The sequence below is a fragment of the Nanorana parkeri genome, unplaced genomic scaffold, assembly GCF_000935625.1.
Source record: "Nanorana parkeri isolate BGI_ZX_2015 unplaced genomic scaffold, ASM93562v1 scaffold2764, whole genome shotgun sequence".
Lineage (NCBI taxonomy): Eukaryota > Metazoa > Chordata > Amphibia > Anura > Dicroglossidae > Nanorana > Nanorana parkeri.
In genome coordinates this window covers 56,889-71,775 of record NW_017309032.1, presented here as the reverse complement: position 1 = coordinate 71,775, position 14,887 = coordinate 56,889, and the positions used below count along the sequence as shown (strand labels likewise).

Genomic DNA, 14,887 nt, shown 5'->3' with positions numbered 1-14,887 from the left:
TTTGACTATTCCTTTAATTAAAAAAAAAATGGCTCCATCGATGTAATCCAGCGTCAATCACGGTGCACGACCGTCGCCAAAATAAAAAAAAGTCCCGCCCCACGACCACCAACCGAACCCGACAAAAACTAGCCGCAAAATGACATTCAGCCCAAAAATAAACAGATGGGCAAAAACGAACCGTGACGTCACAGCTCGCTCCGCCCATTTGACACTCTCCGCTGTCAAATGCTACATAGCATTCGGGAACTCCCGAATACTATTCATGAGTTTCCGAATGCTATTCGAGTCTGTGAGCCGAGGTGTGATAATGCTTTTCAGATGACACCGCGGCTCACGAACCTCTTCTGTCTTCGGCGTCCCACTTCGTCAAGGAGACACGCATGCGCCCGTTGCTAGATGCCGCGCAGGCACAGAAAGGCCGCGGCGCAGTAGAAGAAAATGCTGGTGCATTGTGGGGATTGTAGGCACCAGTTCGGCTAGTGGTGAGCGCGCCTTAGACCGGAAGATAAAGAACACCAGGAGAAGGAGAGGGGAGTGATGCCGGACATTCAAGATAAGTTTTAGTATGATTTTTTTTTTTTAAATATCAAAGCTTATTAGATAAAAAATACTAAACTATATAGAGAAAAAAAATCAAGACTTTAATACCACTTTAAGGTCTGTATAATGGACAGCAAATGATCTGCTCCATGCCACTGTACCTTCTAAAGAAATGAGTGTGCAGTGCTATAGGTGCTTCATATACAACACAGATAATGATTGTGCTGAATCTCTCCAGTGATAAGTGTGATCCTTTTTCAGGAGTGTAAAAAAAAGCTTTAAACAAATAAGCAAAAAATAAGCAACATTATGTGGACAAACTGCAATCGATACTAAGTGATCTCAGTGTGACAATACCCTTATCTATTTAGAGGGAAACAGGTTTGTGCATCATAAATGAAAAATTCACTGTGTAGCTGTATATCGGCTGGAATGAAAACATAATCAGATCATGATCAATAATCGGTGATAATCTATCAAACGGAAGTTCAAATGTGATAATAGTGTATAAAGTCCAAAAAAATCGAAGCCCAAACAGAAATATTCCAACACCGCTGTGCAAGTGTCCACGAATCCCCCTCTGGGGTGCGCACTCACCCCACGGTTATGGAAAATAAGCAGTGTAGATGGATCCAATACGTCCACATTCAAAATATTCTGTCCAGCAGTATCCCGTCACTCGAGTATTGATGTAATCATACAAGAAAACTCCTCATAGTGTGGCAAGTATACACATTTATTTTAAAAAACATAGAAAACTTAGTTAAAATAGCAAAAACCGGCTGGTCAAATCACAGCGCCAAATACAGCATCCGCAGGGCATGTACTTCCTGATAAAGCGTGGTATCACATGGAGTAGGCACGCCCCGACGCGTTTAGTCACAGTCGACGTCCTCAGGGGGGTTGCAGGTCAGTACCTGTACACTGTACCTTCTGCAAAGACTTTGGTTTTTGTTTTGTTTTTTTATACATTTTTTGCTTGTTGCAAATGAGTTTAGCAAATAGGATTTGATAAATTAGTATTTTACAAGTAGTAGTTTCCGGGTTTAAGGGGTAACATCATCCAACATTGTGAAATAGACGGGGATTTACTGAACTTTGTAATGGTATTTACAACTATTATTGTCCCCTCTACACTACACTGGATTATGGTATATTCATTGTGGCAGTTGGTAAAAGTTTAATTATGTATTTGTGTGTAAAATGTCATCGATTCTGCCACTACTGTTGTCACCACAGTTAATAATTGATCCCAGAGAAGCCCTCCGTGTCATAATCATATGAATTCAGTTAAAGGAGTTGTGCATGTGAAATTGAGTGAATGCACCATAAAGGAAACTGTTTGGTGATTCTGACAATGTGATTGGTTAGCTTACTGGGTAGGAGCTTAGTTCACTATTAATGATATGATTTTGAGTTTTAGGAGCTTTAGAAATTTAGCAATTAAAAAATAACTTCCCATTGTTTTTAAAGTATTAGTAAACTCTCAAACTTTTTTTTTCAATAATGAATCAAGGTCAAACAAATAATACATTGCCCAGCAAAGGGCAATTTTTTTTTAACCCAAGCACTTAATCATCATGTTTCTGAACCTCTGGGTCCAACTCTCTCAGCTTGGCTTTCCTGAACTTCCTGTCTAGTACAAGATCACAAGAGCAGTCTCCAGTAGCTGTCCATCTACTAGCTGTGTTTGTATAGACACACAGCTTACTAGCACACAAGCCACTGTAAAATGGGATATCAGACTATGATGAGGAAGTAGTTTATGAAAGTTCAAGTAAGCAATAGAAACATGTACAATTGTGCACCTGCAATATGTACAAGTATATGCTTTGTGAGGTGCTGGTCAGGGATGATTACTCAGATATGGTATCTACACTAGAAGCACTGAAAAACAAAATAATGGAAGCTCAAAACAAGGTGTGTAAACCTTTCCAATCCCAAAGACATACAGTATAAAATTTCTTTCAAAGTCACAGAGTGGAATGAACAGTGGAAATAAAAGTCATAGAGTGAAATATACCTCTATACCATTATAGAGTTTTATAATGCTCTCAAATAAAGAGAGCGGTATAACTCGGAGAGATCCTATGGACCAGGTCACAGTAAACATTTTTTATCCCCCAGTAATGTTCTAAGTATTCTTTTTGTTTTTTGTTGGAATCCTTTACACTTTTTTTAACCCATTATCACTTTAATTTTGTTAAATCCTAAATGCCCTGTAAGAAATGTTGTGGTAATGACTCTGATTTTGTTGTTTTAGATAGTTCTGAATTTCACAGAAATTGACCTTTTTAAAAGTCGACTATGCTGGTACGACTACATAGAGGTTCGAGACGGTTATTGGAGAAAAGCACCATTACTAGGTATAGGCTATTCATAAAATGTGAATAGTAGTATTCTGACAAAATGCTGCCACATATGTGCTCATGAAGTATACCCAGGAAACGGCCATACTGTTTAAGGCAACACTTATTTGAATGCCAGTAAAATATATTTTTATGTTTTGTGTTTTTTTCAAATGAGTCTAGTAGATTTGTCTATAAATGGGTGAACTATTTCGCTTTGTAGTCCATATCCTTTCTCCTAGTAAAGCCTGACACACAAGACAAAGTCGAGTCCTTTATTCCTTGGGTAGATTCCTTTTTCATTTATTGTGAAAAACTAATGTTGAGTGCATGTTAAAAGGCAACTAAAATCAATTTTGTCTAAGTTTTTTTTGTTTAGCTGTATGTTAAACAAGTCATTTCATTAAATTATGTTTCTCATCTACAGTAATTACTAATTAGTGACACAGATTATATGATCTGTGGAAACCTAAAAAAAAAACTTTTAAATGTAAGCCTTCCAGTGGTATTTGAGGACTGGAGTTCATAAGCACAGGCTGATAACATCCCTCAGAGGCTCCCCTGCAACATTTCTAGTAGAAAATATCCCCCTTATAGTTCAGATTTCCAAATATTAGCTTTAATAGAACAAAAAACAACAAATGAAAAGCCCTGTATCAGTAATGTTGTTCCAAAATTTGAATGGTAGCTTCCACCATATATCTGCCATAGAACAAAACAAAAACAAATGTACCCCCTCAAATAGTGGTATACCCACCTATGAATCTCTCCAAATAAAATATCTCCAAATAACTAGGAGCATAAACATTTTATTTAAATGTGAAAAAACTAAATAATATAAACAAATATATGAACAGATGTTTATTTAGTTTTTCAGTTTTGAATAAAATGTTTATGCTCCTAGTTATTTGGAGATATTTTCTCTGAGAGATTCATAGGTGGCTATACCACTATTTGAGGGGGTACATTTGTTTTTGTTTTTTTGCTCTATTACAGATATATGGTGGAAGCTACCATTCAAATTTTGGAACAACATTACTGATCCAGAGCTTTCCATCTAGTCGTGGTAGATTTACTAACGAGGCATCGTCAGGGACTGTCACCCACCCCTTGTGCATAAGGTGCAATGTTTATTTCAACATTAGCTTTAATATACTTAAATAGCTCATAAAACTGGAAACCAAATATATAAGAAGTCTTTCGATGAGGGCCAATTAAGTCAAGTATACTTAAATGTAATATGTAATATAAAATAGAGGGGGAAAAAAACTTTTACATTACATTTTACAAGAAAGCTGCTATGTTTTGCTCGAGAACTAATATTAGGCTCTTGACCAACAACTGCTCGTCACTGGCTTATATCACTCTCGGAAAACTGTTTACAATTCACATAAGCTAAGAAAATGAGTGCAAAACTGGAGCAGTTGCCTGCAGTAAACCGATAGCTTCCTTTGCCTCATTTGGAACATGAAACCAGATTAGTTACTATGTACAGCTGCTCCAGTTGTTCACCATTGTCCTGGTTTTTTTTTTTTTGGATTTTTTTTTTGAATTTTTTTTTTTAATCATTTTTTTTTTGGTCACCCCATAGTAGTTCCATTCAGTAGTTTGCAGTAGTTTGTCCTACTAACCATTTTTTTCTTTCTTTCTTTCTAGGTAGATTATGTGGGGATCATATTCCAGAGCCAATAATATCTACAGACAGCAGGCTATGGATTGAATTCCGAAGTAGCAGTAATATCCTTGGTAAAGGGTTTCTGGCTTTTTATGAAGGTAGGTGCCAGTTCAAAGTGCATCCTGGAATAGACATACAATTATCATAAATACAAGTGTTGTACTGGGTGACAGGTAGTAACTGCTATTGTTGGGTTTTAAAACGCAACTTAGAGGGCTGATTATTATAAAAATTATTATTATATATTCATCCAGATATTTCTGTACTGCATCACTCCACCTGACTGCAATTATGTGTAATCTTGTGATCCTGGAACAGATTTTTTCTGGTTTGCAAGTGCTAAGATGTTTTTTATATTTTCCATTCAGATTCAAACCTGTTTTGGAAGTTTTAACATGATTGGTGATACAGGAGAGAGGAGTTGCACAGTACAGGTTCTATGAAGTACATTCCAACTGACCCGATATGGAGCCATGTGGGCTGAAACGGTAATTCCAGTCTCCCAAAAAATGTGGGAAACTGAATTTATCCCCACAAATTGTTACCCTCTGCCCTCCCCAGTAGTTGCACTTTTGGGGGAACCACTGTACCACCCATGCCCACCATGAGATCGTTAGGTGGGAAAGTCCTGTGTAACCTGTGAGCTACCAGTCTTGCTTACACAGGGCTATAGACTCTGTTGTTCAGTGTCCCAGCACTGTTGCATGCTCCTATATACCTGGAGGTATGGGGTATTATCTTCTGCTGCCTTTGCAGAACATAGTAGTGGAGAAGTGAAGAAAAGGTAAATATATGCTGGGAAGAGGTGATGAGATTAAAGCATACCTCAGTTTTGTTTTAAGAGTCGACGATGCCAAGAGAAATTTGAGTCAAAAAATAATTTCCTGATTGTAATTGGTAGTCATTTTTTTCTGTTATAAATGCTATTGTATATCATTGCATTATACCTGGTCATATGTTCTAACTTGCAGATATTTGTTACTTCCAGCTATATGTGGAGGCAGTTTAAAAAAGGACACGGGTCAGATACAATCCCCCAATTATCCAGATGATTATCGGCCAGATAAACACTGTGTTTGGACAATTTCAGTCTCCGAAGGATATGTAGTTGGTCTTACCTTTCAAACGTTTGAGGTGAGCTACTTGTTGGTACAATTAATCTTTATTTAGACTTTCAGGCCTTTTAGTATAATATACTGTTCATTGATAAAATACAAGTTGTCCTGGTTCTATTTCACTGTACTATTTGACCTTATAAAAAAGGATAAGGGTCTCTTTGAGCTGTCAAAAGTAAGTTCTATAATTTTTGGATCCTACAAGAAGTCTTGCACAACAGTAAGGTACAATAGCTATTCTAGTATTTGTAAATGTGGCTGTTGAGCCTTCCAGTTCCATCATCACTGGGTATCTTTCTCTAATTTATATTTTAAACGTTTTCCATTTACATTTGTATGTGTTATGCTCCCACTGTGTATGGCAAGTTTTTGTTTATTTTTTTAGTTTTCTCTCTATTCTAAGGGACAGTGGGTTGTGAGACTGCAAAATAATAGTCGACCCCTGAAATTCGCAGGGGGTTACGTACATAGAGCACACACGAATTGTGAAAAACCACATATTTCGAATGTGGTAAAAAAAATGCCTATAAATGCCTATTTTTATGGTTTAAACCCTAAATATGCCCCCCAAACACTTCAAATTAATTTCAAACTCAGCTTAATACATTACCCTTAAAAAAAGAATGTAATGGTAAACCCTATACTGTACAGTACTGTACGGTACTGCTATGTCTCCGGCAGTACTAGAATGTAAGATACTGATGTTACCCCTATATGGGAAAAATCCGAGAGCGACTGAGGCTGCGTACTCTGAACCGAGACTTCGCAGGGGTCGACTGTAATAAAATTTTATGGGTTATACATTAGTTTAAAATAACTGGTTTACCAAGATTCCTTTAAAGTGGAACACCATACATTTTTGTTCTGGTTTTTGCATAAAGAAGTGTAGAAGGGTTTGTAGTTCTGTAATTTATTGCAGTCTGTGTACCCATTGGTGGTTAACTTTAATATTTGTCCTTAGCACCTCTGTCATTGACACAGAAAAAGGAGTGAAAGCCTAGAGTGCTACCATTGCCACAAGAACTGGAAATGAAATGGGGAGGGGGGTAGCTTCCGGTAGGGTCATTTGCTTCTGTAAAATCTTGATAAAGTGGCATTGTCCCTACATTTGCTGAGATTTTTGTCTACAGGACAGGAAATCTCTACAGTGCAGGGTGGAAAATAAATAAGTTGTAAATCTTCTCCCTCTAGTCAATAAAAAAAAATATGTGGTGTCTAGGTCGGTTAATTATGTTGTTTATTATGGCCATATAAAACATTTTTTTGTCTTACAGTTTGAACCACATGATAATTGTCTGTATGACCACCTTCAAATACGTGATGGTCCTTCAGAAGATAGTCCATTTATTGGGCAGTTTTGTGGCTATGAGAAGCCTGATGACATTAAATCTACCTCTAATACTCTGTGGATAAAATTTTACTCTGACTCTTCCATCAATAAAGCTGGATTTTCTGCCAACTTTTTCAAAGGTAATTGTGTCACAACCATGGATGACGGTTGATTTTAGCTGTTTTTGACTTTTGTTTTGTATTTATGTGTGACCGTACATCATTACCTAATTTAAATTTTACCTAAAGTAAATGATAAAGATATATACAGTTACTTGATAATCAATTGTAGCAATTGGTAACTGTTCATGCAGAGTGCTAGATAAAACCAAGTGATTTGGTATTTTAGAATTTGGATTAAGGTTACTGGTATCTGGTAATGGTAATAGTATTCTGTTTCACTTTGTTAGACTGGTCAGTATATGGGCAGTATCTTGGTATTTATCCAGTTTTCCTCATCAAAATCATGTTTATACCATTTTCTAGTACTTCTACTTTCAGAATTATAATTTTCTGCACTATGTCTGAAAAGAGTCTGAGTTGTCTCAAAAGAAGTTAATGTTGCTCTACACGGGTAGAAAATAAAAGGGGACCACTTTATTTTATTTTTTTTTTTTTTTTTTTTTTAAGAAATCCGCAAATATGCTCTTAAGACCTACTTGTATGAAAACAGTTCCCAGAAAGTAGGTAATGAATTGGGCCGGCTGTAGGTGGGATAATGGATAGGCTGTAAATGTTTTGAAAACAAGCCACACCTGTTCCTTAGCTTGCGAATGCTAATATGTTTGTTACAGTGGTCAGAATGTGTTGGTCACATGCATACTGAAGATTGCCCAGTCAGAATATGTACATGGGAAACCTATACAGTGTATATGTATATATTCTATTTATGTGTGTGTGCATGAATTTTCTACTAGCAAAGTCTCACTGGCTTCTAAATGTGTAAACATGTCTGAACAGATTGTTGAAGCATTTAGGAGCCAGTCAATCCAATCTAAGAGCCAGGAGATGCCTTTTATTACCCAGGTAGCATCTGCTTCCATTAACAGTCAAAATGAAAGGCTATACCACACTGGTCACCAGTCCTTATTTTATATGCATGTTGGCTGCTGGATTTTGTCCAGTCCTGTGTATAACCCCCCTGTGATTCATATTCTGCATTGCAGTAATTTTAATTTCAAGATTTTGATGTTCAGCTGTATGCTTTGTGTCTGGGGGTTCTTGGAGTGGCTACTTACAATATTCCAGAGTCATCAGTAGCCTAAACACATAAAAGATCATTGGGTTGATTTACTAACCTTATAAACACACCACGAACATGTATACACCTCTGTAGTGTGTTCCCTCCCAGCATGATCTATGGGTGGAATCTAAACACCTTTGTAGTGTGTACACACCCAGCAGGTGTGTTGTGCAAAGCCAAGCATTAATTGCAAGGGGATGTTGTGTAAATTAGCTCTATGTTGTGTTGCTTGCATTGATGAATGCAGGAATGTAAATGCATGAGCTAACCATTTTTGTCTAAACTGTGAAGCAGCATTATATATGCATCATGTGCATGATTTTTCCATATGTGGCATTAGTGGAAATATGCTTTTAGAGACTTTTTGGTTGATAAATACGTTTTGCTGTGATAAAATCACACGCACCTGGTGCGTGCGTGTGTTTTAGGTTAGTAAATCACCCCCCATGTGTTTGTCAATGGCAAGGGTGGCATTATAAAAACAATGTGATAACTATCTCGCACTATGCTGAGAATTTTTTTGATATTTGTGTTCAGGCTCTAAAAAGGTACATCTGTGACTTCTTGTTCGTAAACATGCCATTACCTGATTTAAGCATTTCTGCCTTTTTTTATTTTTGAAAAGAGATGGATGAATGCGCAAGGCCTGATAATGGAGGATGTGCTCAGCGTTGTGTTAATACTCTGGGAAGTTACAAATGTGTCTGCGATCCAGGCTATGAACTCACTCCAGACAAGAAAAACTGTGAAGGTGAGTATATCTCTGTGTAAGAGATCAAAGCTGTAAGCATTATTTGGGAGAATGACAAATATCTGGTCATATGTAGTATTATGTAGATCTAAACTGTAGTTTGCTGCTGTAATAACACAGATGACAAGTTTTGTTATGTATCTTTTATAAGAATGACACTTCTGGCTTTGGAAAGATGTTTTATATGTATAGTTCTCACAGGTCTAGATTACATGTTAGACACGCCAGGTCTTCGCTTGGAGGTATCTGTGGCCAGTTTTAACAGAAAACTTTTTTAATGGGTAAGAACATTTTATGGATCTGATCCGTTTTTGCTACTTTGTCTCCTAGTTATGTAACAGTGTGCTTTAAATGCACTTTGTGGAGGAAAAACCTTTCACTTGAGGCAGTAAGGTGTTTCTGTTCTTGACTGCTTATGTAATGGATGAACATATTACCTTTACAAACCATTTACAAAAGCCTGATCTTCATATGCAGTTCTAGCATGCCCAGCAAAATTGGGATGAGATGCCATGTAACAATGGTTAATGCTTAACTGGCATCGATGTTGAGGTTTTCTTCTCTTATCAATGTTCATGATTTCCTTTCTCTTGTAGTTGCCTGTGGAGGTTTTATCACAAAACTAGATGGAACAATAACAAGTCCTGGCTGGCCAAATGAATATCCTATGAACAAAAACTGTGTGTGGCAAGTGGTAGCTCCAGCACAATACAGGATATCCCTGCAGTTTGAAGTCTTTGATCTTGAAGGCAATGATGTAAGTTGTACAAATTAAACATTTACTCTGTTGTTGCTGTTTTTCATTTTTTTCTTGAGTTTCTGTGCAACAAACTGTATTAATCTCACATGATGCCTTCTCTAGGTTTGTAAATATGACTATGTGGAAATCCGCAGTGGCCTAACTTCAGAGTCAAAGCTGCATGGAAGATATTGTGGCTCTGAAAAACCAGAGGTCATTACATCACAAGGCAATGGTATAAGGCTGGAATTTAAATCTGATAACACGGTGTCCAAAAAAGGATTTAAAGTAAACTTTTTTTCTGGTAAGACTTTCATTTAATATTGGAATTTTAGAAGTAACACAAAAAACCCCTCCGGTTTCTACCCGAGTGCTGCCTACCTGGGATAATACTTGCCTTCAGCCCCATTCCAGTGATCTTTGCTCTGATATGGTCTTGGCCAGCTTTTATACTGCACATGTGCTCCATGGAACAATTTATTCCTATGAGTAGCTGTACTAAAGGTGGTCTCCAGGGGTCCCTCAGAGTACGGCTCACTCATAGGAGTAAATTGTGCCTCTGGCACGCAAGCTGTATATGAATAGAAGCTGACTGGGAGTAAGTTGGGGTTAAGAATCTCTGGACTGGGGCTGGACTTGAAAGTAAGTGATATCCAGGATGGGCTGGACTTAGGCAATATTAAATTACAATTCACTAAAGACATTCAGTGTGGAAATACTTGAAAAACCTCAATTAGGCTCCGTTTACACCACGGGTTCAGCGTTTGGCACATCTTTACACATGTGAAAACGCGCACACATGAAGACACTGCGTTTCTACTGCTCGAAAACACCTGTGTGTGAACCAGGCCTTGCATTTTTTTATGCTTTGTGTGCCTTCCGGTCCAAGTGTCCCCTGTTCACCTAATTTCTTATCCTGGTGACACTGAGTTGTTCATGTTCATCTCCCCAGGTGAAGTCAGACAGAAAAAAAAATAGGTTCTAAATTTTCCCTGCTCTATTTAAAACTAAAACTGGGTACATTGGTTTCCAGATCTGCCGTATATTGTAATTGCTACCAGTGGTGGCAATTACAAGGGGTACCATTCTCTCTGTTAAATTTTTCACTTACACACTGGGAAATTGGAAACAACCATGGTATAAAAAAAATAGGGACAAGGCAAGTGAGAGCAAAGACCATAATTAATGGCATGGAAATCTAGCTACTATATAGTGCCTAAGAGATATACAAAAGTGGACAAATTTGTTGGTATATTGCCATTAAAAAAGAACCCACTATTTTTTTCTGAAATAACTTGAAACTAACCAAAGTAATTGGCATCCATCATCATTTATTCCATATTTAATACAAATCAGACTTGGCTCTTTATTTTTTATTCAACAGAACATCCTAAATAATAAAACATATGAAAATGGCATGGACAAAAATGATGGGACCCTGACATATTTTACTGCATAACTTTTAGAGGCAATCACTGCAAACAAGCAGTTTCTGTGGATATCAATGAGACTTCTTCACCTGCCAACAGGTAGTTTGGCTCACTCTTCATGAGCAAACTGTTCCACCTGTCGAGTTTAAAGGGTGCCTTCTCCAGACTGCATGGTTCAGCTCTTTCCATAGATGTTCAGTAGAATTTAAATCAGGACGCATAGTAGGCTACTGCAGAATAGTCCATTGTTTTGCTCTTAGTCATTCTTGGGTGCTTCTATCTGTGTGTTTTTGGTCATTATCCTGTTGGAGGACCCATGACCTGTGACTGGGACAGCTTGCTGACTCAGGGCAGTACATTTCAGTTCAGGATTCCATAGTCTTCAGATTTAATTGTATCCTGTACAAATTCTAGGCACTCTGTCCCAGACAAAGCAAAGCAGCCTCAAAACACAACAGTGTAGTTGAGCCAGAAAGACAGCCAAACAAACGTCCAATGAACTTTATGGTTTTCACAAATGTAAACAGGGAAGCAAAAAGGAGCCAACGTGCTTCAGGGCTTGAACGTCTTCCTTTTATCAGGACTACAAAAAATACAAGAAATAAAAATGACCGTGGGGAAAAATGGATAAAAAGAAACATAAGTGAAGTAAAACTCAAATCAATATCTATTTAGTAAATCTCAATATATATTCAATCACAAAATGTCCATTAGAAGCAGTTTGTTCCAATTATAAAAGCAAAGTCTAAAGTCTAGTAATGGAATAAAATACAAGCTCAATTTGAGTTATGCCTGTGAGGAGGAAAACTGTGGCCGCAAAAACCACTGTGAAAATGTAACAAATGATCCTAAGCATTATTCCCATCATTTCAAAGCACAAAAAAAGATTCTATATAGGCGATTGACTATGTGCTTTATCTGGAACACTTGCCCTGTATAAGTAAGGGGATTCTATACGATGCTGATTGCATTCATAAAACCAGATGAGATTAAGGCCATGCAACCTCTGGTTCACCAAAGACAACAGAAGAAAGAGTACAAAGCTCCACAATGGAGTTTTACACCCACAAATGGACCAGTCCCCAGTGTATTTATTCTTCAAGCCTTGATAGTGTTTTATTTAACAATTGGACACCTTTTGACACACAGTTAAAAGGTATGTGTTTTTCCATTTTATCATCTCTGGTCTTATATCCATGTTCACCTGTCCTAGTTGGAACATAAAACAGAACTTTATTATGTCTATCTTGCATTTTATGATATTATGAATACCTTTGGTCATGTTCTATCTGGAACACCTTTCACCGTTTTGTCACTTGTTTATCATTTATACGGGGAAGTGAGATCTATTGGCATTCATTCTCTTTTCTCATGGATTTGTAACAAATGTTTGCTGTTCTAGGTTTAACTAGTTATATAGTAATCAAATGTATTGTAATTCAATGCGTTTGTTTTTTTACAGTAAAAGTATGGTTGTAAAATTCCTTTTGTGGAGCCATGTACTCTTTCTTCAGTTGTCTTTGATCAATCCAAAAGTTGTGTAGACCTAATCACATCTGTTTTTATGAATGTTCCCTTTCTTATAGAGGGCAGTGTTCCACAGTGGGTTCCACAAGACCCACAGTTACCTATGTGGATACATAATCCCTTTTTGTGCTTTTCAGTAACGGGAATAGATAATTGTTTATGTTTTTATATTTTCAAATGGTTTTTGGGGCCCACCGCTTTTCGCTTCTATTTTATTTTATAACTAGATTTTAGACTTTTGGTTTTATATTTGCTACAACCTCCCTCCAGTGGGCATTTTGTGAACTTGTATTGATAGCTATATGGATATTGATTTAATCTTTAATTGTGTTTTAATCGATTGTTTTCCCCAGCCACTATTTTTATTACTTGTATTTTTTGTAGTACTGAGGAAAGGGGAATTTCTGGCCCCCGAAACATGTTGGGTGCTTTTTGCTTCCCTCTTGTCATTTGTGGAATCCATAAAATCCTTTAGACTCTAAAGACATTTGTTTGTCGTGCTTTCTGGCTCAACTACACTTGAACTGCTAGAGTAGGGTGATCCCCCTGCTTATGAGGGTGCCTCTGATTTTGTGGAGATCTTCTGAATCTAAGCCATTGGGCTCATACAAAGTTCTGTTTCTACTGTCTATAGGTATGTGTCCAGTGCCTCAATTCAACTTTTTTCCAAAACATAGCCAAGCCTCATACATGTTTCACAGTATGTACAATGTTCTTTTCTTTAAAAGCTTCATTTTTGCATCTGTGAAAATAGAGCTGTAGTGGCTCTTTGCCTACAATTTGCACAATCCTTCTGTTCAATCTGGGTTCGATTTTCCTCTGGCAGCCATGTCCAGGGAGGTTGGCTACATTCCCATGGACCTTTAACTTGATCCAGAGGAAGGCAAAAAAAGCTTATAAAGCATGGTGGCTGTGTATGATGTGTGCTCAACATCTTGGTCTGACATGCATTTTTCAGGGGCATTGGCAAAACACCAGGGCTTCAACCTTTTGTTTTGTGTACAATATCTGCTTTTTTTTTACAAGCAAGAGCTCACTCAACACAGGTCAAAGAAGGAACCTTAATTATTGACCTTAAGTCCCCAAAGAATTGTTTTCCACATTGTACTGATGGTTTAAAATGTCTTTTAAATGTGTTCAAGCACAGGTGGTCCTGAATAGGCAGTAATTGTCCATCAACTGGACACTGTAGGTACAACTGAAACAACCAGTGCAAATGTTATAGGTTAACTGTTTTCAAGTGGCAACTAATCAAAGCTGTATCTGTTTTACAGATAAGGATGAGTGTTCAAAAGAAAATGGAGGCTGTCAGCATGAGTGTATCAATACATTTGGCAGTTATATGTGCCAGTGCAAAAATGGTTACACACTTCATGACAATGGACATGACTGTAAAGAAGGTAAGGTCCCTAACCAAAATCTGCTGCCAAACCAGCTTCTGACAAGCCAGAAGTACTCCCATTACAACTTGGTACAACTTTCAAGCTGCAGGGATTGTAGTCCACATACATGATTTCTGTCATTAAATCCTGATTATGGGATTGTGGATTTGGACCCCTAAAACGCATTGGCTACTGAACTTGAATGCCCCCTGACCCTAAAGGAATAAAGTTGTATCTGGACTATTGTAAATGGTGTAGCGCTTCAATTCCTACATCTACTGTGTCCACTGTCGAGCTAAGCATACTGTGGAGATTCTTTGGATTACAGAAGCTGCCTACCCATCAGCCAGATCACACATATTCACATCACTTACTAATGGATGATGAACACCAAGACCATAACCACACAGGTCCAGCGCTTTCCACAGTTCCAGCTGAACAAAATCCGTCCTAACAGAAATATGAGAGCTTCTCTAGTTTACTCTTTTCTTAAAATGCTTTCTGCCTGGCTTGCTATACTTTTCTAATTGCTTTTGTACTTTGAGTCACTGACTTTGTAAAACAGTAGTTCTGATGTCACTTACTGCATGCTTGTTCTGGGTAAGTGATACTCAAAGTATTGACGTAGAGACAGTCAAGCAACTAGTCTTTTCTAAGGGAAATAAGGCGTGGCAGACTATGTAGTTCTTGTTTAACCGGTTTCCTTTAAATTGTTAACGCACATTGACGTTCTCATTGCACATGTAGGTTTTGTTATTATTTATTTTTTACTTGTATCTCTGCGCATAATATATATATATATATA

The 14,887-nt window shown here is 37.5% G+C and overlaps 1 protein-coding gene across 1 annotated transcript in view; it reads left to right on the top strand.

Annotated features, from left to right (window-relative positions):
• Nucleotides 1-14,887, top strand: part of LOC108802275 (tolloid-like protein 2) — a 35,791-nt gene that overhangs the window by 13,284 nt on the left and 7,620 nt on the right. Inside the window, exons 7-14 of the mRNA XM_018574144.1 lie at nucleotides 2,807-2,909; nucleotides 4,548-4,664; nucleotides 5,555-5,700; nucleotides 6,956-7,151; nucleotides 8,879-9,004; nucleotides 9,601-9,761; nucleotides 9,867-10,047; nucleotides 13,975-14,100. Coding sequence (XP_018429646.1) covers nucleotides 2,807-2,909; nucleotides 4,548-4,664; nucleotides 5,555-5,700; nucleotides 6,956-7,151; nucleotides 8,879-9,004; nucleotides 9,601-9,761; nucleotides 9,867-10,047; nucleotides 13,975-14,100 — 1,156 coding nt within the window. The remainder of the gene's footprint in view (nucleotides 1-2,806; nucleotides 2,910-4,547; nucleotides 4,665-5,554; nucleotides 5,701-6,955; nucleotides 7,152-8,878; nucleotides 9,005-9,600; nucleotides 9,762-9,866; nucleotides 10,048-13,974; nucleotides 14,101-14,887) is intronic.